Source organism: Eulemur rufifrons, chromosome 28, assembly GCF_041146395.1.
Source record: "Eulemur rufifrons isolate Redbay chromosome 28, OSU_ERuf_1, whole genome shotgun sequence".
NCBI classification, from domain to species: domain Eukaryota; kingdom Metazoa; phylum Chordata; class Mammalia; order Primates; family Lemuridae; genus Eulemur; species Eulemur rufifrons.
The window spans coordinates 22,336,416-22,363,609 of record NC_091010.1 but is presented as its reverse complement, the minus strand read 5'-3'; the positions used below and the strand labels follow the sequence as shown (position 1 = coordinate 22,363,609).

Here is a 27,194-nt window from a genome sequence, read left to right as displayed (position 1 = left end):
TAGCCCCAAGGACCTGAAATAAGGAGTTGAGAGGACGCAGTTGCAGGCCCCAGACTCAGGAGCAGCACAAGGATGCTGAATTCCAATCCCAGGCCACCACCCACTGGGCTGTCCTAGGGATGAGGGCACCCCGGGAACTTAGAGCGGTGCCTGCACTCATGAAGCACACAGGCCCCGTCCCCATGTTTGGTGGTGGCTAGTGGAGGGCTGGTGGCCGAGGGCTGAGCACATTGCCCGTGACTGAGACTCTGCCCAGCTGGAGCTGATTGTCCATGTGTCGTCGGGCCTCCGATTAACCAAGAGAAACTTGAAGTCCAGATTTTTATTCGCACTCTCCTTGCTCTTAAGTGTTGGCAACTAATTGAAATAAAGCCAAATAAGCCTCACGCCCAGCACCTCCGTTCCCCGAGCCACAGGCCCTCTGGCCTGGGAGAGACCCGGCACCTTCCTCCCGGCCGGTGCTCACGGAGCCGGCCTCAGAGTGGCTCCTCAGCACAGGGATGTGAGGGCCACCAGGCCCCTCAGCACCAGCCCCTGTGCAGCCTCCCGAGAGACCCACGGACGCTGGGCCCTCAGAGAACAAGGGTCCACCCTGACCCCGGCTCCCTTCTTAGCCTGTGAACTTGACAAGACAACCTTGGAGGAAACCCCAAGACCCGCTGTGTTCCTCAGAGAAGCCCAGAAGAGGGCTTACGTTACCAACTTCCTGCTTCCCCTCTTTTGCCTAAGGTTTCTCCAGAGCCCCCGGTGTCTGCGGCCCTGGCCTGGCCCCCCACGTCCTCGGAAGCCCTTCTGGTTCAGTGGGCGTCACTGGGACCTGGGAGGTAGAAGACAGAATGTGCTAGTGTCTCCCAGCCGCTCTGTGTGTGCCAGGCAGGGTGTGGGTCACGGCAGAAACCACCTGACAGCTAGGTGCTGCCTACGTTGCAGGCGCACGAGACGATAGTGGTCGAGGATGAGTGAAGGGTGGCATCTGTTCCTCGTCACAGCCCCGCGCAGGGGTCAGGGCACGCCCAGTAGTGCCCACTGATGGGTGGAGCTGAGACTTGGCCAATGAGGCCACACAGCCTTGAATGTGTTGGGCACAGGAAGACCTGGCCATGGCTGGCCGAGCCTTCAGGGCTCCGGGACGTTCTGAGAAGCCCCTGGAAGCCCCAGTGTCTGCCCCACTCCCCACCCCGGCATGTGTCTCTGTGCCGCCCGTCCTCTGTGTGCCCACTGACCTGTGTGTGTTTCCTTCCCGCAGGGTCTGGCAGGCCCCCGAGGACAGCCGGTTGGTACCCATCTTGCTCTTCCCCCGCAGACACGCTTCCGGCCGCTGGGCCCTTAGCTTCGGTTTCTAACTCTCTCGTCTCCGTCTCTTTGTAGGGACCTCAGGGACAAAAAGGAGAAAAGGTAAGCGAAATGGAATCCCATCCCAGGAAACACTCTCCCAACCAGTAGAAAGGGGTTCAAAGTGGTTACCTTCAAATTTTAGTTTTTATTGCCAGAGCCAGGGAAGCCCCCTAAGGTGCTGTGGAACACACGAGAGATTCGGGTGAAGCTGTTCTGGTAACGTTCTTTTCTTGGGGTGAGCCTGGCCCTCCTCAGCCTCTTTTTTGGCCTCTCCTAGATGTCACCCCCACAGTGTTCCCTGACCCACCTCCATGGGCTCCTGGGATTTTGAGGTGCCAATCTGTAAACCACTGGCCTGGCCCCCTTCCTGGCCTCCTGCATTCTCTGGCTGAATTTCTGATGGAGACTGCGGGGCTGCCCCTGGGCGAATGGCACGGGGTCCTGGCGCTCCCAGCTCAGGGTGGGTGTCTGAGGGCCCCCCTGTCCACAGCTGCTCCCACCCAGGGGTCATGTACAGGGCTGTTGGGTGGGCCTACCCAACATGGAACGTAAATCCCAACCCACCATCATGGCACTCGGCATCTGGCAGAGTCCTGCCCTCGCCTCCCCAGGCCACTTCCAGGCAGCCCCTGGGGGTCCCTTCCCTGCTGCCAGCCAGGGGCAAGGGAAGGAATTAGTTCTCCTGCCTCAGAGGGCTCAGGCCAAAACCAGAGCAGCAGGGCTGGTGGGTGATGAGGTACGTGGTATGTCCGTAAGTCCTGGGGGTGCCACTGAGAGACAGGTCCCCCCAACAAGTGTCTAACACCCCCTTCCCTTCCCTCTCATTCCCAGGGGCAGTGTGGAGAGTACCCGCACCGGGTAAGTGAGCCCCTAAAACTGAGCAGGGCCCTTTGATCCATCCCTGGGGCACAGCCCCGGGCTCAGCCCCATCCCCCTGGGGTCTCAGCACCTCACAGAGCTTGGGAACAGGAGCATACAGCCCCCTGCACTCAGCGGCCAGAGGGGTAGTGTTGGGGGGCGGTATGTCTGGTTGGCACAGCTGTGTCCCCCGGGCAGTGCATTTGTGTGGAGCGTGTCTGCCCCTGCGCTGACTGGGTGAGCCCGGTGGCTCTTGAGCTGTGTGCCTCTGAGCCTGTGGCTCCCCGGCATGTCACCCTCTCTGCGTGACTTGTGAGAGTCTGTGCGTCTGACTCCCTACCCGCCAGGCGTGTGTGTGTGTGTGTGTGTGTGTGTAACTGTGTATGAGAGACTGGCGGCCTGCCATGGCCAACTAAGAGGGACTTTTGGATTAATCATTGTTTCAGATGACCCAAACCTTGATGGTGGGAGATAATGGGGGTGGCTGTAGCAATTCAAGCATAAAGTCTCTACTTTGCCTCTAAGGACAGAGGAAGCCCTACAGAAGTGGGCAGCAAGGCAGGGAGGCAGGGGGCATTTGAGGGCTGAGATGGTTCCCCCTCACCCCCAGCTGCCTCCGTCCTGTTCCTCGCTCCACCCCAGAGTACAGAGCCCAGAAGACCGCAGGGCTGTCTCGGAGCAGGGCTGGGCGAGATGTGCGCTGACTGCTCCCTTCAGCACACGCCCGAGTGAGCCGGGACAGGAAACACTCCCGGCTCTGTGTTGGGCCTTGCTGCTCTCAGGCCTGGGCCGTGGGGACAGGGAGATGGCATCTTCAGGTGTCCATCTCCTCTGACATGGGCCTCGTGGTGACCAGCAGTGTGCTGCATGGTGTGGTCCCCAGGCTGCCCGCCCCCACCAGGCAGGTCCTGGTGGTGGGATTTAGGGAGTGGAGACAGACACAAACCGGGCTCACAGTCAACGTGACTGTAGAAGGCCATCGAGTGGGCCTTGCTAGCAGGGCCCGGCCTCTGCCCAGCCACTCAGGGTGCTGAAGACATGCCAGACTCTGACCTCTGGGTCCCTGGGCCAGGGAGAGGCCATGGTGGGCCTGCGACGTGAAAGGCTGGGATGGGTTTGAGTGTGAGGCGGGGCTGGGCCCGGGCTGGGGAACGCAGGCCGGCAGCAGCACAGACGGAGCCGGCCTGTCCACGGCATGTGCTCCAGGGACGCAGGGGCCCTGGTGTTCCGGCCGGCCTGATCCTGATACAATAATAGAAGGTCAGCTGTGTTTATTTGGAACAACGGGCTCACGGGATTGTTATGTTACCCGAAAGAAAGACAACATCCCCCAGCACAAAAGACAACACAACTGCAGACGCTTTGGCGGTGTGTCACTGGGCCTTAGTGAGTGCTTGGGGTGGGGCAGGAGAGGGCTGTCTGCCCCTTAGCCCAATACAAGAGGAGGGAAGGGCACAATGACAGAAGGCTCCAGAAGCACCCTGGCACGGGAGCAGGGAAGCACAGCGTTATGAACGGGCGGTCTGGAGTGCACAGCAGGCAGGGGTGAAGCTGGTGGGCAGAGCAAGGCTATGTAGAAGGGCCAGGAAAGCAGGGGCTTCCGGTGGTCTGTTGGCTCTCCAAGGGGCCTGCAGGCAGGGGGGCGGTGGCAGGTCTCAAGGCCAGAGGACACCAAGAGCTCCAGGTGGTCCCTCCTGTTTCCTGCGGCTTCCCCAGGGAGGGAGGGAGAGGAGGGGTGGGGAGCGGGGTGCTGGTGTCTGTGGGCTCTCCCTTCACCCTCCCTGTGCCACTCCATTCCCTCCCAAACCAGGAGTACCTAAGCAGCATGCCAGCAGCTCTGCGCTCCAGCCAGATAATTACCCTGAAGGTTTGTAGGTTCTGGAAGGTCTCGGAGCCCCTCTCTGCCGAGAGGTTTCCCGGACACAGAGCCCACCATTGCACGTCGCCAGGCCCCCGCAGCGGGAGTGGGTGGGGCTCTGTGAACCGCCAAGGCCCAAGGAGGCAGCAGCGATGACCTGGAAAGGCCACAGCTGGTCTCCCAAGTCCCCAGCTGGCCACAATTCGCAGCCCAGGCAGCTTCTGGTCCCTAATGCTCATTTCAGGAGCCGCATGTGAGTTAAAGAGCTTTCGAAAACAGGCGGCTGATTACAGTATATGCCATCTTCGTTTTCACGTGGGCTCTAACCTCTTCCTAAAGCCACAGGCTGCTCAGCTCCAACGGGGAGCGAGATTGGAAGCAGCAAGAATTTCCAGAAACGAAAGTCACATTAGATAATGTGATTGCAAGTTGCCTCCCCCAAAAGAGTGGTTGAACTTTCCAGAGACATCTTTACTCAGCCTCTATTTTCCAGGCCCTGCAGCCCCAGGCTGAGCCCTCAGTAGCACTTAGCCTGTGCCCACACTGGCCGCACCCTCAGCCGGCCCAGCCCCCGGGAGCCGGGCTTGGCACTGGCTTCGACCGTCCTCCCAGATTCGCTGACTCCGGCCTTTCTTGTTCAACCAAAAAAAGAACCCCAGGGTCGCCACACACCAGCCTGGCTTCAAGTACCAATTTAGCTGGTCCTGTGGCTCCCTAGCCAGAGCCTCTGAGTCTGCGACCCTCTGTGCACCGAGCAGGGATGGGTGGGGCCGGCTGTGCAATGTTGGGCTGCGTGTCCGGCAGCCTCTGCGGCCCAGCACAGCCAGGAGGGCAGGCCCACAGAGGAGACCCACGCTCCCATTCCAGGGGGCTGCTGGCCAACGCTGCTGGCAGGGTGCGGACGGAGGGGGCCACGCCTCCTCCCAGGGGACGGCTGTGCCACCCCAGGGCAAGCTCGGCGCTGCGCCCACAGGCATAGGGTGCCCTGTCCACGCCTTCCCTCCTGCTCCTCGTGCTCACGCTGATCTCTCTTCTCTCTTCCTCTCCTCCCGTCCCTCTTGGCCGCCTTGCCTTCCTCGTGACCTCTGGCATCGTTCTGAACACCTGCGATCTTTGGCCTTTGCCCTCTGGCCTTCCAACTCATCTTTCTCCTCAGCTGCTGCCTCTCCTCAATTCAGTGCGACTGGCTCCACCCCCAGTCATAAAAAGGCGGACCTTCCAGGTAGACACCTCCCCTTTGCCCAGACCACGTGTGGCTTTCCCGAGGGGCTCAGCAAGTCTTTGGGCACCGTAGGCCGGCTGGGGCAGTAGACAGAGCCAGAACCCCGCTCTGGTTCAGTGAGATTGAATTAGACAGAAATGGACCCATGAGTCCCATACATGTGGAAATGCACAAAACACAAGCCCCAGGAGAGCCACAGTGACTATCACACGATTAGCACTCGTAACAGTTGTCACTGTGTGCCAGGCACCACGCTAACTGTTTTCCAGGCCTGGTTTTATTTATAAATTAGGCAAGATCATCCCTATTTCACAGATGAGGCCATCAAGGCTCAAGTGGTTAAGTAAGTTGCCCAAAGTCACAGACAGCACATTGCAGAGCAGAGATTTGCACCAGTTTCTCTGCCTGTTACTGGCTGTGTGATTTGGGGCAAGTTACTTGACCTCTCTGTGCCCTCAGCTTTCTCATCTATAAGGATAATACCTATCTATTGCATAGGGTTGTGGTTGTATATGTAAAGCACTTGGAATAGTTCCTGGCACCGTTTAAGTGCTGTAATTAATGTTAGCTGTCATTATTACTATTACCCATACTTCGGAGATAAGGACATTGAGGCTCAGAGAAGCGAATTGATTTGCCCAAGGTCACACAAACAGCGAGAGGCAGAGGTGGAACTGGCAGTCAGGGCTGCAGACCCCACAGCCAGGGCTCTCGGTTGGACCCACATCCTTTATACTCAGAGATGCAGATGGCCAAGCCTCGGATCCCTTGTCACCTGAGTGTGAGGAGAGAGGGTGTTTGCAGAAGGAATGGAGTCCACATCCCACAGGTGTCATCGCTGTGAGCGCATCACAAAGAACAGAGCAATCTTACCCTGCTCTCTGAGATCCCAGTCGGTTCCAGACCAGGTGGCGGTGCTGTCCTCATGCCCCTTGCCTTCCTCACGCTGCACAGGGCGTACCCCCAAGGCTCAGGGATGCTAGGCACAGCAGGGCTCTGAGCTGCTCTCTGAATGCCTGACAGCAGGGCCGCGAACTCCCATCCTGACTCGGGAGTCAGGAGCCCAAGGGCCTGGCTGTTCAGGCACCTGATTGCAAAGGCTGGAAAATCCCTCCAATTAACAGCTAAAAGTACAGAGGGGCGCATGACGCCGGTGCTACCCGAGCCTGCAGGCTGCATATCGCGTCACCAGGCCAAATCCTCGAGAGCCTCTGTGGGCTCGAGCGCTCACCCACAGCATGGCTGCCCAGGGGCTCCCTGGCAGGTCAGAGAAGCACCAGGCCCACCTCACTGTCCCCAGCCCTGCCTGTGCCAGGCCCCACTCCAGGGGAGCTGACTCCATGCTCAGAGCAGCCATTCTCCTGGGCCCCAACAGCTACCTCCTGGCCTTGGCTGTATTAGCTGCTCTGTGTTAAGCCCTCGCCGGGTTCCAGGCACTGAGGGGAGAATTCTACATGGATTACCTCACGCATTCCCCACAGCAGCCTCCCGGTGGTGGAGGTGCCACCATCACAATCCCCACTTTGCAGAGGAAGAACTCGAGAGGGGTCTAGGATTCACCCCAGGCTGCTGCATGGCACCGCCTCCCTTTTCAAAAGCAAGGGGTGGTGAAGCCAGAACTTTCGGTGCTGCCCTGACCTGGCTTCCAAAGTAGAGAAAGAAGACCAGGGGCCCTAGTCTGTCTGCCACAGATTCTGCCTAAGAATGAGGATTTTAGTGCCGTCAGCCATCATGGGACATAAAAATGCTTGTCCATTTCCTATCAATAAACCAATATTGATTTCACAGGCAGTGCAAGATGCTTACACGTTGGGTGTAGGATTAGTTGAAAGAGGAAACTTTATATGAGATATGATGTACTTAGCAGATGGCGTTGGAGGTCATTTCCACAGTGCAGAGAGATGGTGAGCCCTTTTTGCTCGGGGCTTATTTGGAATGAATAGGACTAGGGTCTGGAGTTCTGAGTTTGGGTCCTGGCTCCACCCTGAATTCTCTGTGAGACCTTGGTCAGGGAGCTCAACTTCTCTGGCCTTCAGTTTTCTCTTCTGTAACATGAGGATTGTGACGTTTGAAGATTCTAGAATTTCACAGTCAGAAAGGACCTCAGTGATTTGTTTCAGACTAAGCCTCCCTTGCCTTGTGAATTATCCTTCTCCAAAAATGTAGAAACACCATGAGGGCTATGAGGCAGCACAGCGATGCAAAGGATTCTAGGACGTTCAGAGGCCAAGGGGCTTACTCAGAATTAGTCTGGTTGAAAAAGAGGCCACACTCTTCCCCTCTTGAAGCCTGAGGTTTAGTTAAGCCTTTCTTGGTTCAGGAAAAGACATTGCCACCTGGAGACTGACCAATAGCCAACGTGCAGCTAGGTAGGGGGCTGAAGGCAGGGTGGCCACCAAAGCAATTTCTGCACCTGCCTCCTCTGCCATGGATACCTGAGCCCTAAATGACTTCTCCAAGAGTGTGGCAGGATGAGGCCCAGGCCCCAGAGTGACGCTCCTGGGTGCCATCTGCCCTAGGATGTTCCAGCCAAGAGATGGTACAAGCAGGTGTGGCTGAAATCTTACATTTCTCATTCCCACGTCATGCACTCCTATTCATAATCGCCACTTCCCTCGAGAGTCTGCAGCGAGCATCATCAGCTCCCTCCTTCACATGGGGAAGGAGACCGGAGTGTCGCGGGACTTGCTGAGATCACACTGGAACTCTGGCTGCCCGTGTCCTCTGCCTCCGTCCTGGGGCTCTCACATCTGCCAGGGGGGTTCTGCTTTCACCCATCTACAAGGATGGGCCCCTCCTTACAAGAGCTCAGCCCACATCGTCCCTGAAGAGGTCATTTAGAAAATGACATAATGGCATTGGTTTAGATCCAGGATGACTCTCTCTTGCCCCCAACCCCAAGATCTGGGTCACTTGGACCAGGCTCTCTCCTCCTCCTAAGGGAACACAATGCCTTCCCTACATCCCTGGGCTCGCAGTCCATCCTGGGGACAGGCACGGTGGGTGGCGAGGCTGAGCTCAGAGCAGCTGCCTTAAGGATTCGGCGGGGCAGGGGAGTGACAACAGCAACCCATACAGCGTAAGCACCTTGCAGTTCCAAAGCTTCAACCAGCTGAGGGGTGCAAACTTGACTGCCCTCTGAGGCCAGGCAGACCACCTAAGTGACAGAGCAGGCTGCATGTAAGGAGGAATAGGGAGGGTGGGGACCAAAGCGACCGGGGGACTCATGCCCCACTTAACGGGGCAGCCACTCCTTGGACCCAGAAATGCGGGCCCAGCGTTGCCGGGATTCCCAGCATTTCATCAGAAGCCACCAATCCAGATTTTTTTTACATAGAGCTTCTTGCCAATTGTTTAGTGAGCCCAGCAAAATTTGTGGCCTCTGAACTAAGGATCTCATCTGATCCCCCAGGCCAGAAAATCAAAGACAGCAAAAAGCTGAGACAGCTTAGAGAGATGATGTGACATGCCACCAGAGACAGGGTGACAGAGGCAGGCCCAGGCCACAGACCACCTGGGCTGGACTCTGGCCAGCTGGCCAGCCTGGGAGCAGGCCCTTGGTCAGGCCGAGGGCCCCTCTCTCACTCACTCCTGCACCTCAGCCACCGCAGCAGGCCTCCCTGCCCTGGGGACAGCTGCCCTGTGCAGCAAGTCCTCTGTGGAAGCCCAGCTCCTGGGGACCTACTGCCTTGGCCGTCTTCTCGCTGCCACCAGCCCCTGCATGTAGTCACCACCACCACAGCATCGTCACCATCACGCCACCACTCCTCCCCGTCACCACCGCCTTCTCAGCAGAGCCCACGGCAGGGCCTTCACCGGGTGCATGGCATGGGGGCGGGAGCTGGTCTACAGCTCCTGGGGGCTCCTCTCTAACACTGGTTTCCACCAACCTCAGGGCGAACAGGGCCAGGCCGGCATCCAAGGTCCACCAGGGCCACCAGGCCCCCCTGGACCGACTGGACCTCTGGGCCACCCAGGACTGCCAGGCCCCATGGGGCCACCCGTAAGTATTCTCTTCCTCTCTCCTTCAAGATTTGTCCCAAGAATTCTGGAAGCCTCCAAACCTTGAACAAGCAACAGGAACCTGGGCCCCACCAAACAGCAGAAACACCTTGGCAAGGCCACTGGACGCGGTGGCCTGTGCAGGGAGCTGCCCATCCCCATCACACCCACCTGTTGCACTCTGCTCTGAAAACACAGCCCTGGGCCGTGTCCGGTCCCTGCCTCCCTGGGGGGAGACCACTCATAGGCTGACCCTTCCCCAGCCGTAGCAGAGAGGGGCTTGGAGAGAGAATTCCCAGGGCCACCTCTGATGGCTGTCCCTGAGCCCTGGGCTTAGGAAAACCCAACTTGGGAGCAGTGGACTCTGAAGGAGGTCCCTGGTCCCCTGATGAGCACGCCTTTCAGGGCCCGTGCAGGTTTCACACTGCTGGGCCCCCCTCCCGCTGAGCTGGATGTCGGGCCAGCCGGGAGCCCTGCATCAGCCCCAGGACCTGCAGGGCCACTGCTGGGAAGGGTCTAGGGAGGCCACTGGCACCCCCTCCAAGCAGGCCTGGTGGCCATCAAGTCACCCGTTGTGCAGCCCTCACCAACACCCAACTCTTTCTCAGACCAATTTAGTACAATCAAGCACCAGGGCAGGAGAATAACTCAGTGGGTGCCTGGACTTCTTTAGAGAAAATGAGTCTTCCTCCCACAGGTAAGATAACGTTACACGTTATTGGAGGAACAGGGGTTAAGGGCAAAGTCTGTCCGTTTGTTTCTTAATAATGTTTTTCCCATGTGGCAGGAAAAAAAAAAAACAAACCCCGCTTTTCTTTCTTATGGCAAAAGCATCATACATTCATTGTGAAAGATTTGCAACGTAGAAAGAAACACAATGTTTGTGCACATCTTTGATAGTTGCACTGGGATAGGTTCCCAGAGGTGGGACAGCGGGGTCAGGCATGTCCCCAACAATTAGCCCTCAATGTAATGGCCACATTCAGGATCACCTGGTTTCACACCTGGGCCCCTTGGCTGCCCAGATGCCAACCTTGAGATTCTTCGTGGGTTCTGTCTAGGCGAGGTGACAGTTCCGGCCACACAGGGAACCCCACTTGGCGGAAAGGCCAGCACAGTAGTGGGAAAACCCAAGTTGCTGGGAGCCGGCCCTCCTGCCTGCTTGACCACTGCAGCGGATTTTAAGTATTTCCATAATTTCCCCCCCAGCACCCCAGAGAGGGAGCTTAGTCTCAGTCCCATCAGTTTTTAGATGGAAAAACCTGAAAGGAAGTAAAATTTAGGAAATTGAACCAAACCAAGCCAAGAAAACCAGCAAGTGCTCAAACTTCACTTCTTTGCTGATCGCTGCCCTTCCTCCCCTTCCCAACACACTGGGCTCCCATTCACTGAACCCAAGCCAGGCGGTTTTCTTTTTTGGGTTGTTTATAACAAAACAAAATAAAAACAAAAAAGTGTATTTTTTAAACCAGTTGAAACAGCCCAGACCCAGGCATCATGGCTTTCTCCAGCCCACGCTTGCTGTCCAGACCTGTGCCGGGAACTGCACTGGAACCAGCCTTCCCTGGCCCTGCCCCGGGTTCCTGCGGGCCCTGCGGCCCACACCACCTCACACGGCCAGCTGCCCTGGCCACAGCACCCTGGGCAGAAGGAGACAGAGGGCTCCTCTGCAGGCAGGCGGGGCTGAGGGCAAAGCCAAGGCTGTGCTGGGCAAGGTTGGCTTTCCAGGGAGGGGTCCCAATTAGGAGGTGGGTGAGTGCGGATCTGGACCAAACCACACTGGCAATTCAGCGTGATGCCGCTGACCTACTTTCCAGCGGGCGAGCACAGCCGAGTTGCCCATGGCGCCCACATGGCTGCAAGGAGGGACACAAGCCTGTTGTCCCCACGTGCCCCCAGCAGGTTTCAGATCCCCTTCTGAGATCCTCTAGAGCAGTTCTCTAGCATGCCCATTCTCTCATTGTAGCTGTTTGGGGGCTGCCCTGCCCCCAGCCTCCACGGTAAGTATGGCTAGCCTCAACCGTTTACCAGCGGAAACCATCTCCACTCACCTTTTTCTTGCTTCCACAGGGCTTACCTGGGCCTCCTGGACCAAAGGTAAGTGCCTTCTGGGTGATGCACTGCGTAAGTGGGCAAGTTCCCTGCAGGGGCTGGAGAGCACTGAAGGCTACTGCAGAAGGAGCCAAGTGGGATCTCAGCCGGCAGATGGGTCAAGCTTGGCTCATTTCCAAAACACATCTTCCTCTTAGGAACTGGTCTGGTTCCAACTAGGATGGCCCTTCTTGTGAGCTCAGGCTGGCGGAGCAAGTCCTCCGGCTGCTATAGAGGGTACAGTCCTGCCCTCCAAGGACCTTAGAGTCTAGTTGGAAACTCCAGGCAGATGCCCAGGACACTGCACAATATCTCGTTAAAATAGCGTTTTGTAAGGTGTCAGGACAGGATGAGACCTCCAGGGTCATCCAGTCTCCTGTGAACCCTCACGCAGAAGCCCACAATGTCTAACAGACTCTGCCTTCGAAGCTGGGGACTGTGGGGCTCTGGGGATGAGCAGGGGCCCAGTACTGATTGTGCCCAATGGTTTTATACACTGAAGCTGAGAGCCCTGGGGAAAGTGACTTACCCAGGTTCAACAGAGTCATTGGTGGAACAAAAACTGACCCTCGGGTCTCCCAGGTCCCTCCTCAGTGGACCCTTCCCTCTGCAAAGCGAGGCTCATTCTGAAGAGTAGAGCAGCCTCTGTTGGCCTCAGAGGAAGCAGAGCGCTGTTGATGCCTGGAGGTGCATGTTGAAGGGGCAGGAGGATCTGGCATCATTGGGAGGAGGAGGGATGATATTGTGTGGAGAACAGCACAGGCCAAAGTTTGACTTTGGGGAATCTCTTTAATGGCATTCTCTTTGTTTTCCCAGGGAGACCCAGGGATCCAGGGCTACCATGGCCGGAAGGTAAGATGAAGGGGGAGGACCCCACCTCCCCCAGTGGCAACCCAAGTGGGGCCTCACACAGCACGCACAGGGTCAGGATTTGGTCATACATGATTCGCATTTGCACACACACCTCCCAGCAGAGCCTCCACCTGTGGGAGGAGGAGAGACAGAAAGTGTGGGGCCTCAGACAAGTCAGTGGCCCAGCAGGACCTCAGACCCAAGAGGCTCTCTCGCTGCCGGGCTGGGTGGCTGTGTCTACACTGGGGCAGGACAGGTTCTCACTGGCTCCTTGAGGGCTTGATAAGTGGGAGCTCAGAGTTCTGTGTTGAGCAAGTATGGGGGACATGGAGGGGTCCAGCTCTGCTCTCTGGGGGCTTCACAGTCCAGAGAGACAGAAGCATTCCTGCTGCATGAATAACCCCAGCAAAGGCAGGCTTTATTAAATGCTACCATCACAAGGTGCAGTGTGATCATGCACAGAAGGTGGAGAGAGGAATTCCAGGTTGGGAGGAGTTTGGGAAGTCTGCTGGGAGAATACAGCCTATGAACTCAACCTTGATGAATGGATGGATGGATCAGTTATGTGTTGCCATGTAACAAACCATTCCAAACTTGCTGGCTTAAAGCCTATGGTTCATTTCTTATGATTCTGTGGATTGGTGATCTGGGAGCTCTGCTGGTCTCCCTGGGCTCACGCATGCAGTGGCATCAGATGATAGATGGATGGGTGGGAGGGGCCAAGCCGGCTTCATTCACATGTCTGGTGGTTGGTGCTGGCTGGTGGCTGGGGGCTTCAGTCCTCCACGTTGCTTCTCATCCTCTAGGAGGCTGGACAGGCTTCCTTACAGCACAGCAGGCATCCAAATGGGCACGTCCCAGTGCATAAGGACTTTTCCAGTGACTGCTTATATCACATTGTCTAATGCACTATTGGTTGGTGCAAGTCACATGACCAAGTCATATGCATCAGTGTGCGTGGTCCTGGTCTCCACTTCTTGGCCAGAGGAGTAGCAAAGTGCTTGTGGCCATTTTTAATTCACCACTGTGGTCCTTCCACCAGAAAACCTGAAGGGAAATGGTATTTTAGACAGGGAAACAATTTGAGCAAAGGCCCAGAAGTGATCATGACAATAACCATAATAATATAATAATTTTAAAACAGTCGTGACTTGCTGAACACCTACTATAGGCCAGGCACGCACTTTCAACACCAGCGGTGTTAGCTCTAACCCTGAAACCACCCTGTGAGGCTGGTGTGACTATTCTATTTAACAAATGAGGAAACTAAGTGTCTTTGTCTATTCTGTATTGTTATAGCAGAATACTGCAGACTGGGCAACTTACAAAGAAAAGAAATGTATTTCTTACAGTTCTGGAGGCTGGGAAGCCCGAGGTCAAGGGGCCCACATCTGGCAAGGGCCTTCTTGCTGTGTCATCCCATGGGGGAGATGGAAGGGTGAGAGAGGGCGAGAGAGCAAGAGCTAGAGGGGACCGAGCTCACTTTTATAACAAATCTGCTCGCTCAATGAGGAACCCACTTCCACCATAACTAACACACTGTCACGATAACACCATTAATCCATTCCTGAGAGCAAAGCCCTCATAACCTAGTCACCTCTTAAAGGTCCCACCTCTCAACACTGCCGCATTGGGGATTAAGTTTCCAACACATGAACTTTGGGGGACACGTTCAAACCATGGCACCGAAGCTTGCCCAAAGTCTCATGGCTTGAAAGGGCGGAGCAGGAGTCCAAGTCCAAGGTGTTCCCACGGTATCACCTGCTGTAAGGAGCCCATCCCTGCCCTCCCAACCAGGTTGGGAAGCCTCTGGGGTCTTCCAGGAGGATAAAAGAGGCAGGAAGGAAAGGCACCAGGGCGGGGAAGGAATGTTCGAAAGAGAAGAATCAGCCTGCAGAAGCACATTCCTCACACGCTGCAGTTGGTGGCTGCCATCACCACGTTGCTTTACGAGTCCTGGTGGATGAAATGGCAGGACCTGAGAGATTTCTAATTAGTTCTGCATAAACTGAGAAGTTTGTACGGTGTCAGGAAGTGGAAATCAGCCCCCGCGGTTGCCTCCATCCACTCACGCAGACTCATAAAATTTACTGCCTCCTGGTGCAACATGGAGTTGGTTTTCCCATTAGCAGCCAGACCAGCTCTTTCAAGCTGTGAAGGGGCTGTGGGGCCGGCAGCGTGTCCCCGGGTGTCACGGCGATGCCCTCAGCTGGCATCGGACCATGACGGGCATCCTCATTCCGCTGCACACTGGAAGTCTGTCATCCAGAAAGGAGCTTGGGGTCCATTGTCCTCAGGACGGAGCGTCCTCCACCTAGGGCTGGGTGTCATGATGCTAGAATGGGCGGTCGCATGAGAGTGGCAATCGTAGACTCAGATTGCAGGAAGAATCATTTAAGCCTGGCTGCATTGAGTTTGCAGGGCAAATCGGTGCAGTCCTGCTGATGGGGGCAGCTCCTGTCCCTGGGAAGTCAAGGTTTGCTCAGGACAGCGCAGGCTCCAGCGTGGAAGAGGGGTCATACTTTTGCATGACTAGGGAGAGAGCAAGTGCTGGTGGGTTAACCTTACAGGAAGAACAATTCCAGAACAGTAAGAGGGAGCTTCCTCGTACCCAGGTGCCTTGCGAGGTGGTCTGGGATGTGCTAGGAGAAGCCTCTATATCAAGTCAGAGACTGGATTAAAGTTGCTTTCAGCCCAGGGAGGCCACGGCTTCCTGAGGACAGAGTGGGCTCCATATCCGCTAGAGAGGAGCAGGCCTGGCCTTGCGAGGGGTCTTGGTGCCCTTGAGCCTCTGTCCAAGTCTTTTCTCCGTCCACACCCAGGGCTTGTCGGAAGCACCCGACACCCAGGTCTCTCGAGCACCCAGGAGAAGGCCCTTCCTCCCCCTTCATGCTGGACTCCTGCCCCCATCCCTTCTTTCTCTGTCGGACCAGCCCTCCCTGCTCTCCCGTGATGGCCTCTTCTCAGGGACTAAGGGATGTGAGGCTGTGGCTCCCCCTCACTCCCTCTCCGGTCTCTGGAAGACTCACAACACCTCTGCTCCTCCCAGCCTGTCCCTACGTCTTTTCAGTAGGCGCCACTGGAGCCACCAGCCTTGCAAAAAGCCAGCCCGCCCACAGGTGGCCTCAGCAGCCTCTCCTCTGTGCCAGCCCTCACTCTGCCAGGCCCCTCGTCCTGCCGCCAACTCACCACGGCCCCCTGGCCCACCAGAGGCCAGAGGGAGGACGGCAGGAACTGAGACCAGCAGCAGAAGCCCACCCAAGGACTTGAGGTCGCTCCTTGAGAGGCTCCAGTGTCTCCAGCCACTGGGGCTGGAGCAGTGGGACAGGGGTATCTTGACCCTGGTGATCACATGCTCAGGCAGCAGTTTGCTTCTCCCCTGAGATGAAGAGATTTTTTTTTTTTTTTTTTTTTTTTTTGTCTTTGATGCCAAAGACAAGTGCAGCAATACTTCACATCTCTAGTTCAGCCAAAGTTCATTTACTCCCTGTCTTACCCGGGCCTTACCATGGCTCAGTGGTTAGAGCTCATTATCGTGATTGTATAAATGAGAAAAGCTCAGAGAGGTTAATACTTTGGCCAAGGTTGCACAGCTGAAGGTCCACACTGGAATTAAAAGCAAAGTCTCATAAGTCCAAGCCCAGTGGCCAGCCCATCTTTGCACCCTGGTGCAGAAGGGAATGTCTGCTCAGGTTATCTGCTCAGGGGGTCTCACTGTGCACACACCTCCCTCCCCTGTGGTTTCTTTGGGATGTGAAGGGTTATCTCCAACCTCCCTCCTTTTGCAGTCAGTCCTCTCTCCTTCTCTCTCCTCCCTGCTCCACTCTCTGCATGGAAGAAGGCGCGGGGAAGGGGCACTAACATGGAGGGTGACTTGGTCACAGACACTGGGAAGATGAGTTTGCTCCCACCCCACCTCCCTGGGGAGGAACAGGTGCCAGCAGGTGGGGACACTGAGCTGAGACAGAGGCCACATGGCTGCTCTCGAGGTCAGGTGGGAGTGGGAGCCATGAGGGAACTGACGGACCCTCCACACGAGCCTCCCTTGCTGTGTCCCGGAGACTTGATGTGCGTGCAGGCGGTCCTTTCTGACAGCACGGGGTGGAATCGAACTCTCAGCCTGCGCAGCTTGCTAATGGTTAGTTCTGTCCCCCCCACCCCTGCCCACTGGGCTGTGTCTCGTATCTTCTCAAAGGCCAGCCAGGCCGGCAAGGCAGGCGTCTCTACTGGTTCCTAGAGATCAAAGCCCAGCACAGCCAGCGGCCCCTGCGCTGCCCCCACCCCACTCGGGGCCAGCCCTCCTGCCTAGACACTGCGAGTATTGTTGTGCACCCATGTGGTACCTATTTGATCCAAATTTATGACACTGATCTACTTTAAATATGTTGCTGGCCGGGCGCGGTGGCTCACGCCTGTAATCCTAGCTCTCTGGGAGGCCGAGGTGGGCGGATCGTTTGAGCTCAGGAGTTCGAGACCAGCCTGAGCAAGAGCGAGACCTCATCTCTACTAAAAATAGAAAGAAATTATATGGACAGCTAAAAATATATACAGAAAAAATTAGCCGGGCATGGTGGTGCATGCCTGTAGTCCCAGCTACTAGGGAGGCTGAGGCAGGAGGATCGCTTGAGCCCAGGAGTTTGAGGTTGCTGTGAGCAAGGCTGATGCCACGGCACTCACTCTAGCCTGGGCAACAGAGTGAGACTCTGTCTCAAAAAAAAAAAATAAATATGTTGCAAGACACAAAGCGTGTTTAAAACATTACAACCTTGGCTCTCTTTCAAGAGGATTGACGAGTATTGTCAGACCGTATGTGGATCAGAAAACCTGGTGAGAGCTTATCTCTAAATGCATCGAAGTGGGTTTGTTCATCCCTCTGGAAGTGGGGTGTGTTTGATGCCTGTGGTGGTCTGGGCGTTAAGCCTCAGGGTTTGCGTGAAGGACCATGTCTGAAGTGCACGTCCCCCTCCTGCGGGCTGCAGGCTGTGCGGGTTTCAGACCAGAGGAGGAAGGACATGACAGCCTCAGGCTGGAGCCACTTACAACTGCAGTTACCCCTCCTGGAGGCCAGTGGGGCGGGGGCAGGGGGATCCCCAGACACAGGGGCTTCCTGTGGAGGAGATGGGAGGGACCCTATGGTGGGGGACACATGACCACCCAGCCAGCTGTCCCAGCCTTCATTCTGTGGCTGCACTGGCCCTTCTTCTCAACCCTCTTCGATCCTTCTGCCAAAGGGATGAGGGTTCTGATGTGCCGGTCAGAGCAAGGGTCCACGTGGTGGACACACTTCTGGCGAGTGATAACTTGCGTGGTTAAGACCGCCTGACTTTCCAGCATGCCGGGCTGTGCGCCAGGCACTCTGCATGCATCAACTTACTGAATCCTTGCAACGACCCTGTGAAGTAGCTTTTATTCTTATCCCCAATTTACAGATGAGCAAACTGAGGTTCACAGAAGCTCTTTCCTCCCAAGGTCCATAACTAGGAAGTAGAGAAGCCGGGCTGTTTGACCCCAGAGCCTTGCTCTGAATGACTTTGCTACCTGCACTTTACGAGTCCCCAGGGGAACCGTGATTTCCAGTAGGCACCCCTCCAACCCCTCCCCGAATGGAGGGAAAAGAGGTGGAAGTTGAGCTGTTTTCCTTCTTGTGAGAAAAGGATTTGGGCTGTGTTGAGGCCTCTCTCTGAGCCTCCAGGTTCCCTGAGAGCAGTATCTGCAGAGTCTACAGCAGAGAACGCAGGGTTCCTGGTGGGTTTTTAGTGGAAGAACTGAGGAAGTGGGGTGTTCTGCCCACTGGCACTAACTCTGCCCAAATGATCACCCCATGGAATCGGGGTGGTCGCAGGACTTCCAGTAAACCCAGGAGGAGGCGGCTCGACCCAGCCTACACGACAGCTATTCCTGAAACCTTCCTGCGCCCCTCTGGCCCCCGAGGACCTGAGTGACTGCAGGCTCTGCCTGGCGCTCACATGTAGCCGAGTGCTCCGTGCAGATGGACGCCGCAGACACAGGAGCCTGCTGGTGTGGGGACAGCATTTTCTTTCAAAGCCATGAAATCCCAGTGGGGACATGCAGACCATTTAAATTAAAGCAGATCCGAAAACTAAGACCTGGGCCCCAGATCTGAGGCCTCATGGGGGCTGAAAGGCCCCCAGCCCCCTCCCTGTGCTCTCCGGGCCCTGTTTTTCCTGCAATCCTAAGTCCAAAGACTAATTAGAGCTGACTTTTCTTTTTGGAACTAACTACAAAATCAACCGATGTCAAATTGAGATTACAAGCCAGCCGCCCTTCCAAAGCCCTGGCCTTCAATGGAGCACCAGACCCCGGTAATTCCCTGGATCACTTCCTGCCGGCCCTAATTACTGGAGGACCTGGGATTTCCGGGGTTCCGGTCCTCTGCGGTGTGGATGCTGGCTGGGCCAGGGAAGCAGGAACTGAGCTGCCTTCTTCCCGGAAGGGAGGCCTGGGGACGCTTTGGGGCAGAAGGGCATCAGCCCTCCTCACCCGGCTCTTGCATCCCGGGAAAGGGCCCTGATCCAGGCCCCAAGCCGCCTGCTACCACCACCCGCCTCCCCCCAGCCCTCCACGCCCCACACTCCCAGACAGACCTTCCTCCTCCCCTGCAGAGAACAAAGAGCCTGTGTGCCCGGCTGCACTGGGCCCTGGGCCTTCCCACCCAGACCTGGCTGCAGCCGGAGCCCAGGCCTCACCTCGGGGAGGGCCATTCATGACCTGAACTTTGTTGGGCTGGGTGCTGACCTTAAAGTCCCCCACCTCCTTCCAGACTGGTCTTCTTGCCAAGTCCCTGGCCAGCTTGCTCTACAAACAGTAAATCACCAATTAAGAGGCCACTCCCACAGGACCAGAGCACGGCCAGTTTGCGCTCCCACGAGCTCACTCCCACTCTGTCATCTCTGTGAAGGATGGGTCCTCCCACCTGGAAGCTGGGACCAGAATAGAGGACCAATTGATGCTGTCACGTGCTCAGGTGCAGGGCCGGGCTGCGGAGTCTTAAGTGGCAGCCTCAAGGGCAGGCTGAGGCCGGCCTTCAAGGACAGTCAGGGCAAACCCCTCTGGGCCCATCTGCGTGTCTCTGCCACCCCTTCTGTGCATCAGTGCTTGGCACTGAGGCTAAAATGCCAGCCTCCCAGAGGGGTGACCGGGGGCTGGCCTGGGAGCTGCAGTTCTGCCATCATGCTCCATGCACATGGGCCGAGACACTTTGTGATGTTCAGAGCCCTCACATCCCCAGGATGGCCCGGATAGGGTGGCTGAGAGTCCCCGCTGGGAGGACAAGGGAAGGCAGCGGTAGGGGAGATAAAGCCAGGCCTGTGTGCTGGGCAGACCCAGACAGCCAAGTCCCTGGAAGACAAAGACAGTCACGAGTGAGCAGATCTAAATTGAGCACAACTCCTAACTGAAACTTTTCAGACAGGAAAACTTAAGAGCGGAAGTAGAAAAGAAGGGGTATCTGGATAGGCTCTCACAGGATGCTCCCCGGGAACAGCCCTCTGACCAGAGGTGGGTCACTGTCCCTCTTTGGCAGTAGCCACCAGAGCCCCCACCTCCCATCTGCTGCAGGTGGGCTCTGGCCGCAGCAACGCGGGAGCCTTGACAGTGACTCAGGAATCAGAGTTCGCTGGCCTGGGGGAAGCCCCGCTCCCCAGTTCAGAGGTGGGGCGGGGCGAGCCCACAGGGCCAGTGTGAGGACTGAGCCTAATGAGAGTGGAGAGAGCCGCCGGAGGTCAGCCGGCACCGCTGCTTCCTGCCCGCAAAGGGGCGGAAGGGAGGGGGCCCTCAGGTGGGGGTCAAGGGAGCCTGGGGCCTGGGTCATTTGCAGAACTAAGGGCCTTGACCCAGAGGAGAGGGAAGGTCGAAGGTCAGCCACGCTAGGAGGAGGGCTGCCTCCCTAGGAAGCTCTGATGTCCCCCAAGTGCATGACTGTGTCCTTACTCAAATCAACAGGGGCCGAGGACAGCCCCATTTAGCCGGAAACCCTCACGCTCGGGCATTTTGCTCTGCACAGTTTCTTCTGAGATTGGAGGCGGAAGCCCAGAGGTGAGCCTGAAGCAGAACCCACCTCCTAGCCTGTGGGAGCGTCCCCCAGCCGTCCCTCTGCGGGCAGGAGGAGGGGAGAGCCGAGACCCCGCCTAGAGCTGCGTTTTTATCCAAAGCTTAGACTCCCTTCCCCACCCCCAGCCTTTTCCTGGAACTACCAACAGACCCAAGTGTCTGGCTCTGGCCCTGTCCCTCCTGAGGGCCGTGCAGAGAGCAAGGACAGGGCTGGGTGAGTGGAAGGCCAAGGAGCAGGAGCGGGTGGGAGGGCTCTGGTCTAACCTCACTTTGCAACGAGGACCCCGGACCCAAAGGGGAAATGGCGTTTCCGTGGTCACACACACTTCCAGCCCAGCTTCCCAAAATGGAGGTGGGAAGAAGAGGGCAAGGGCACTGGGGGAAAGGTGAAGAAAAGACAGAGGAGGAGGAAGAGAGGGATGAACAGGCAGGCACTCCCCAAGCTGACCTCCCACCTGCACCCCCCACTCTGGGGCCTCTGGGCTGAGTCAGCCTGGTTGGGCCGGTTGGAATGTTAGCGGGGGACCCTGGTCCCCCAAAGGAAAGAGTGACAGCGCCCCTCAGCTGGTGCCGCTGAAAGGGGGCTTTGAGGGCCGCTGTGGCCCGAGTGGCCAGACTTCACACGAGGTCCTCTCGCGCCCTCTGCTGGCCGCAGGGCAGACCTGTGCGCACAGGCAGGGTCCCGCCTGCGCTTTGCTGGGCTCCCGGGACTGAGCTGCCTCGGGCACCCGCCCCTTCACCCTGGGGCCCGGCCTGAGGGCCCAGCAGAGAGGGCTCGCCCTGCTTTCAGCCTGCCGAGGGTATCTGATGCGGGCGGATGGAACCTCAGTCCCCCCGATGTTGGGGTTGTCCAGGAGAAATGAGCACCTGGGCTTTGGCAGACAAGGAACTCAGGTTCAAAGCCCTAGATTGCCCTCGGCAATCATACCTGGCTCTGAGCCACAGTTTGCTTACCTGTGACACAGGAATAACATCCACGCCCACATAGGAGGGGATTCTTGGAGATTGTATAGAGCAGCGGTCCCCAGCATTTTGGGCACCAGGGACCGGTTTCATGGAAGAGAATTTTTCCAGGGAAGGTGGGTGGGGTGGGGAGGAAAGGAGGGTTCAGGGTGGGGGGGGACAGAGCTCAGGCAGTAATGGGAGTGATGGGGAGTGGTTGTAAATACAGATGAGGCTTCGCTGTGGAACCCAGTTCCTTAGTTTCGTGGAAGAGAATTTTTCCACAGACCGTGGTGGGGAGAAGGGGGAGGCAGGCGGAGCTCAGGTAATGATGCGCCAGGGACCAGTACGGGCTTCAGCCCAGAGGTAGGGGACCGCAGGCATAGAGGAAGCATGGAAAGCTCCTCCGTGCAGTGCAGACACAGGGCAGGTGCAGTGCATGGCTGCGCCTGTCTCTGATCGTTCCCCCAAGGGCAAACCTAATGGTAGGGCACACCTGGGGCAACGGCTTGTCTGCTGTGCTCGCTTCCTGAGTCTAACTCTGCCACCTGCCGATGGCTCAGGGGTCACTGGTGGGGTCAAGCTGAGGGAGGGCGCTGGTGTTTGGAGCTAAAGGTGCTGGGCTTTTTGCAAAATTCAGAAACTTGGCCCAGCGAGGATGCAGGTGCAGCTGTGACCGGCAGACAGGGACTTGTGCGTGCAGAGTACAAATGCACAGTGGTTCCTGCCGCGCTGCGGAAGCAGCTCTGGGTTATGCGGGCCGGCAGAAATTCACAGAGGAGACAGGAGGGCCCTGTGTCCATCAGACAGCGCTGCAGGCAGCAAGCAGGGAGAAGCCCTCTGTGCTGGGGCCCTCAGGGCTGTGGCCCACGGGGTGAAGGGGTCTGTGTGTGAGGACAGCACAGCCCAGGGTGCTCAGGAAAGCACTGGGCACTTTATTGACCCAGGACCCGGACAATAAATGGGGTTTTGAGTTGAGGAAGTATTAGTAGCAGAAAGCCACAGAATCATGAATGGGTGGTGTTTCTGGGGACACAGACACTAGCCGATGGACAGCAGGAGGTAAGGCGATGAGGCCGGGAAGGAAGCGGGGTCAGAAGGCCGTGCTGGGGAGGAGCCTGGCCCTCCTCCTGCAGTCAGTGCCGGGCCGCGGGTGTCCTGAGGGAGGGGCGTCTGCTTAGCCAGCCTGTGTATGGGGAGGCTTACCTGGATACCGGTGTGAAGGACCCATCACGGAGACAGAGGGTGGGCGCAGGTCTAGCCTCGGTGGGCAGGGTGGACTAGGCCTTCCTGTGAGACGGCAGGGACGGGAGAGAGTGGGCAGCAGAGAGGTGGAGGCCAGGTGGGACCAGGTGCCCCTCTGCCTTTCAGCCTGAGCGAGTGGCAGCCTGGCCTGCCGGCCACGACACTCCTGCCCAAGCCGGGCAGCCAGGCCAGGAGCAGGGCCTGTCAGGCTCCGCATTGCCCATCCCTGGCGCTGGCTTTCAGATGCAGGAAGCAGCAGCAGGCTGGCCGCTGCCCCCTGTTGCTGGACAACATCCTGGGCCCCAGCTGGGGCTTCATGCTGGGACTGTGCATGGTTCAACCCGTGAGGCCGGAGCCACCCTCCTTGCTCCCCCCGTGTGGCAGGCTGTAGTCTTGACTCACCTACTCTTGGCCCTCTGTTTGTCACTGGCTGTCATCCCCAACCCCACCTCTTGTGGTGTGTCCTTCCTGATCTCACCCCCTCTCACAGATCTGGCATTTTCTTGGAGAATAAAGAGGTTGAAGATAAAGGTGGGGCAGACCCCACACTGTCCCAGGGAAGCAACAGCCCGGCTGGTGCCTCTGCAGGGGCGGGGCCAGGAGCGGGTGCAGTGACATGGCAGGCACAGAGGCCAAGGCCTGCTCCCCCTGGAAGAGTCAGACCCAGGGGACTAGGGAGGAGAAGGAGCCCCAGATGAGGACAGAGGGAGCCCCTGCCTGGCCAGCCAGTAGGTACCGTCCCAGCAAAGGTGCTGGGACAAACGGGGAAGAAGCAGCAGGCAGGGGACAGGAAGGCACACAGTAGGTGAGCGGCCGGGTGAGCACCTGCTGCCACGGCCCCGCCCCACAGTCCTAGTTCCAGGCCCAGCCTGGCCACCGAGGGCCAGGAGATCACGAGCAAGTCACCTCTCCTCACTGGACTCAAATGCCACGTGGTGGGCCTCTCTCTCTGGGGTCCTCTCCTGTGCTGGGGTCTGTGACTTGGGCCCTCGTGCAAGTTCTTGTAGCTGAGGGCAGGGGCCCACGTGGCTGCCAGCCGGGCAGGGTCCTCAGAGCTCACCGTGAGCGGGACAGTTGTCCCAGGCTTGCAGACAAGGCGTTCTCTCGCTGACATCGGCAGGCCTCCTCTCACTGTCTCTCTCGTTTCTTCCCGCAGGGAGAACGGGGCATGCCAGGGATGCCGGGCAAGCATGGCGCCAAGGTACCTGCCCTCCCCCAGCATCCATCCCTCTCCCCCAAGCTCAGGGGACCCCCTGGAGTCCCAGGGCCTCAGCCTCCTTCCTGCCCTGGCTGTCCCCCCCCCCCCCCCCGCCACACTAGCCTGTGCTTCCACACGGGGTTGCTCGTGTGTGGCCCACGCGTGGCCTCTCATCAGTGCCCCCCTGCTGGCCGGCCTGGGCATCTCTGGGTCATAAAAAGCCTTCTCAGGTAATCCCAGCTCCAGCTGCAGTCCTGAGACGCAAGTGGGGAGTAGGGACCCCCCAAAATCACCTCCGCTTGGGATTTACTAAGTGGCACTTTGGACACCATATTCACCTCAAAGTAGCTGGTCTTGGGCTGTATGAAAATGGGGTTCAGTCCCAGCCACTCCCCAGTCTGAGGGCAGAGGTCCGGAGAGCCACTGCGAGGGGAATCAGCCCCTTCGTGTTGTCAGCTACTGTTCTCCCCTCCCCCGGCCCCACTCTCCTCCCTTTCCCCTCCCAGCTTCTCCCCTTCCCTCATGTTCCAATGAAGTCCCCACCCCCACCCCAGGGACACCCACCTCTAGCCCCATCTAGCAGCCAGCGTCCCCGCCACAACTCCCTCCAGGTAGCGCCTGGGAGCTGAGCACCGCGTGGGGGGCCAGGACCGGGCAGGCTGGGCTGCACAGAGCCTGTTCCCCAGGGCTCCTGCCACGTGCCCAGCTCAGCGCCCGCACTTCTGGGGGCCTGGGCAGCAGGCAGAAGTGAGCAGCCTTCCATGTCGCAGCAGTGGGAGGCTGGCCGCTTCCTCCTTGCTGCCCTCCGACGGCACAGTCTTCAGGGCTTTTTCCCTCTCTGCCAGGGAGCTCCTGGAATCGCCGTGGCTGGGATGAAGGTCAGTTGAACTTTGTCACTCAACACATCCGGGGCAGGATGGGAGAGATGGTGCGAGGGGGACAGAGCTGGGAATTTATGACTCAGTGGGGTGGCCGCCGGACCAGTGAGGAGGCAGACAAGATTTGGAAGCATTTTTCTTAAAGTAACATTTATGCCAGATGCGCAACCTTGAGCGACAGATGTTTCACTCAGCCTTGCAAGTAAGTAGCAAAGGTTGCCCAGCCTCAGCTAAAGGTCTCACCAGCCAGCCATTGCTCCAACAAAACCCAGACCCTTCCTCTGCGCTCTGGAATTCGGCAGCTGCGAGCTTCCAAAGCCCTTCTCCTGAACCCCCACCCTGCCCACCCACTTGGTTGGCAGGCAGATGGAGGGGACAGCTTGGAAACAGAGGTGCTCAATGTCGATATTCACGGCATGTCCACTTACAGGGGGCACCATGTCCAAACCAAATGCCCGTTCCTCCCTCTCCTTCCTCCTGGGGTGCCTCACTTACACTGGCACCTGCCACTCCCCTCACCTAGGGACTAGCAGGACCCCGTAAGGGTCAGCAGCCCAGAGGCCTCCTTGGGCAGGGACCTGACGCCTGGGCAGAGAAAAGCCAGGCTGCCAGATGTTTCACTGACCCCACCACCCCGCAGTGCCTTTGCTCATTCTTTCCTACCCTTTCTCTCTTGCTCATTTCTTTACCTAACTCTTCCTTTTTCCACACAGGGTGAGCCAGGGACCCCAGGAGCCAAGGTACTGATGCAGAGAGAATGTTCTGGGCTGCACGGAGCATTGGTCATGGGGCAGAGGTGGGAGGGGCTGCTGCTGGTTTGCTCTTGGTCCCCCTGAGGCTGGCCCGGGGCTGGGGACCTGGCTGAGCAAAGAAGGGCCTGCTTGTCAGGAGCACACTGCAGATGTCTCCCCCTTCCCCAGATCCTGGCCTGCATGCATGCCAGCTGCAGCAGGCAGTGACTATTGTCCCCTGCACCTGCAGGGTTCTTTCTCTCTCTTGTCTAGGACAATAAGAGATGTGACAAGAAAAAAGTTTCCATGGTCAAATAAGTTTGAGAAATACTGGGTTAAAAATATTTTACAGGTTTCTTTGCTGCAGACCTTCTCAGAGCCTTTAACATGCCAAATGTGCATAGAGGAGATCTGGAAAGGAAATATGTGGTGTGACATTTTCAAAATGTTTTTGGCCAGAACACACCCTTTTTTAAAGAGGAGAGGCTTATGGGACAAGTGTTCTGGAAATGCTGGTCTATAATCACTGCCCATCCCACCCCTTACCCCCCACTCCATCTTCTTATCAGTGACTTTCTCTTCTTACCTCAAAGGGAGACTCAGGAGCAGCAGGGAAGCCAGGGCCCCCAGGTTTGCCGGGAAAGAGGGGGCAGAGGGTAGGATATCGTGTATTTGAATGTGTGCCCCCTCATCCTGGCCTCACCGGCACCCTATTTCCTGCCCCACCTCCGTGGCTGGTGTGTTGCCTGCAGTGTGCTGGGGGTGCATGTGTCCTGGGACAAGGACAACGGCGGGATGGCCTGGCAAGGCTTCCGAAAGCCACTCGCGAGAGGTCACCCGCTCTCTTGGGAAGCCACTGGCTACCTAGCAGAGAGCCCAGCAGAGCAGGGAAGCTGCCTCCTCCTGTCCCCGCCCCCCAAGGGTCTCTATACAGTGGGACCTGCATCCTTTCCCTCTAGACCTGGCCTGTTTGGGGACGATGCCCAGGTGAAGGCACGGCCCCAGGAGCAGCCCAGACAGGGCAGGACAGCTGGGGCCTCAGGACTTGCTTCCTGCCCGTTGCCAGGGCCCCTCCCTGGCCCCCACCCCACCCCCCTACAACTCCTCTTGTTGCCTTCAGCCTCCACCCAAGGGCAGGTGGCAAGATGACACCCAAAGACTTGGTGTGGCATCCTTTGTGGCTCCGGCTAGGAAGCTCATTGAGACGTCTGACACCAGATCTGACCCCAGAGCCCCCAGTTCTCCCCAGGCCCGTGGAGCGTGGAGCTTCCCGTGCTGACCCGATGCCAACCCCCCGCTGGGGGGTGCTCTGGGTGCACTCACCTGACATCGGACACTCTGTGGACTGAACGTGGCCCCCCGAATTCATATGTTGAAGCTCTGACCCCCAATGTGATTGTGTGTAGAAATGGGGTTTTGGGGGAGGTAATTAAGGTTAAATCAGGTCACGAAGGTGGAGTCCTAATCCACCACCACAGGATTGGTGGCTGTTGGAAAATCTTATAATAAAAAGTCTTATAATTAGGTGGGGCGATTGGATTAAACTTTTTGTTTTTAAGGTGAGTGCCTGCCTTCTAAAATATGAGTGCTCATCCACCAAAAATGTGTTAAAAAAAAAAAAAAATGGCTTGGTTGCCCTAGAGGAAGAGAGGTCTCTGTGCCACATGAGGACACAGCGAAAGGTCATCTGCAGCCCAAGGAGAGGGCTCTCACCAGAGCCTGGTCATCCCAGCACCCTGGTCTGAGACTTCCAACCTCCGGAACTATAAGAAAATAAATATTTCAGCCACTCAGACTATGATATTTTGTTATGGCCGCCCAAGCTAAGGCAATCACTTTGCAAAGTGAAGCCTTTTTGTCACAGAGACAGGACATCAGGAGCCTGGGGGGCTGGACCTGGCTCTGCCACCGA

General features: G+C 57.4%; 1 protein-coding gene across 9 annotated transcripts in view; it reads left to right on the top strand.

Moving 5' to 3' along the window:
* Positions 1-27,194, top strand: part of COL13A1 (collagen type XIII alpha 1 chain) — a 145,962-nt gene that overhangs the window by 82,489 nt on the left and 36,279 nt on the right. For 6 of the 9 annotated variants that reach the window (XM_069460892.1, XM_069460891.1, XM_069460890.1 and 3 more), the window contains 10 exons: positions 1,247-1,273; positions 1,369-1,395; positions 2,167-2,193; positions 5,208-5,273; positions 9,169-9,276; positions 11,346-11,372; positions 12,183-12,218; positions 23,632-23,676; positions 24,519-24,551; positions 25,265-25,291. In XM_069460892.1, coding sequence (XP_069316993.1) covers positions 1,247-1,273; positions 1,369-1,395; positions 2,167-2,193; positions 5,208-5,273; positions 9,169-9,276; positions 11,346-11,372; positions 12,183-12,218; positions 23,632-23,676; positions 24,519-24,551; positions 25,265-25,291 — 423 coding nt within the window. Of the gene's footprint in view, positions 1-1,246; positions 1,274-1,368; positions 1,396-2,166; positions 2,194-4,003; positions 4,061-5,207; positions 5,274-9,168; positions 9,277-11,345; positions 11,373-12,182; positions 12,219-23,631; positions 23,677-24,518; positions 24,552-25,264; positions 25,292-25,875; positions 25,939-27,194 lie in introns of all 9 variants that reach the window. The other 3 variants (XM_069460894.1, XM_069460887.1, XM_069460889.1) reach the window with 2 other exon arrangements.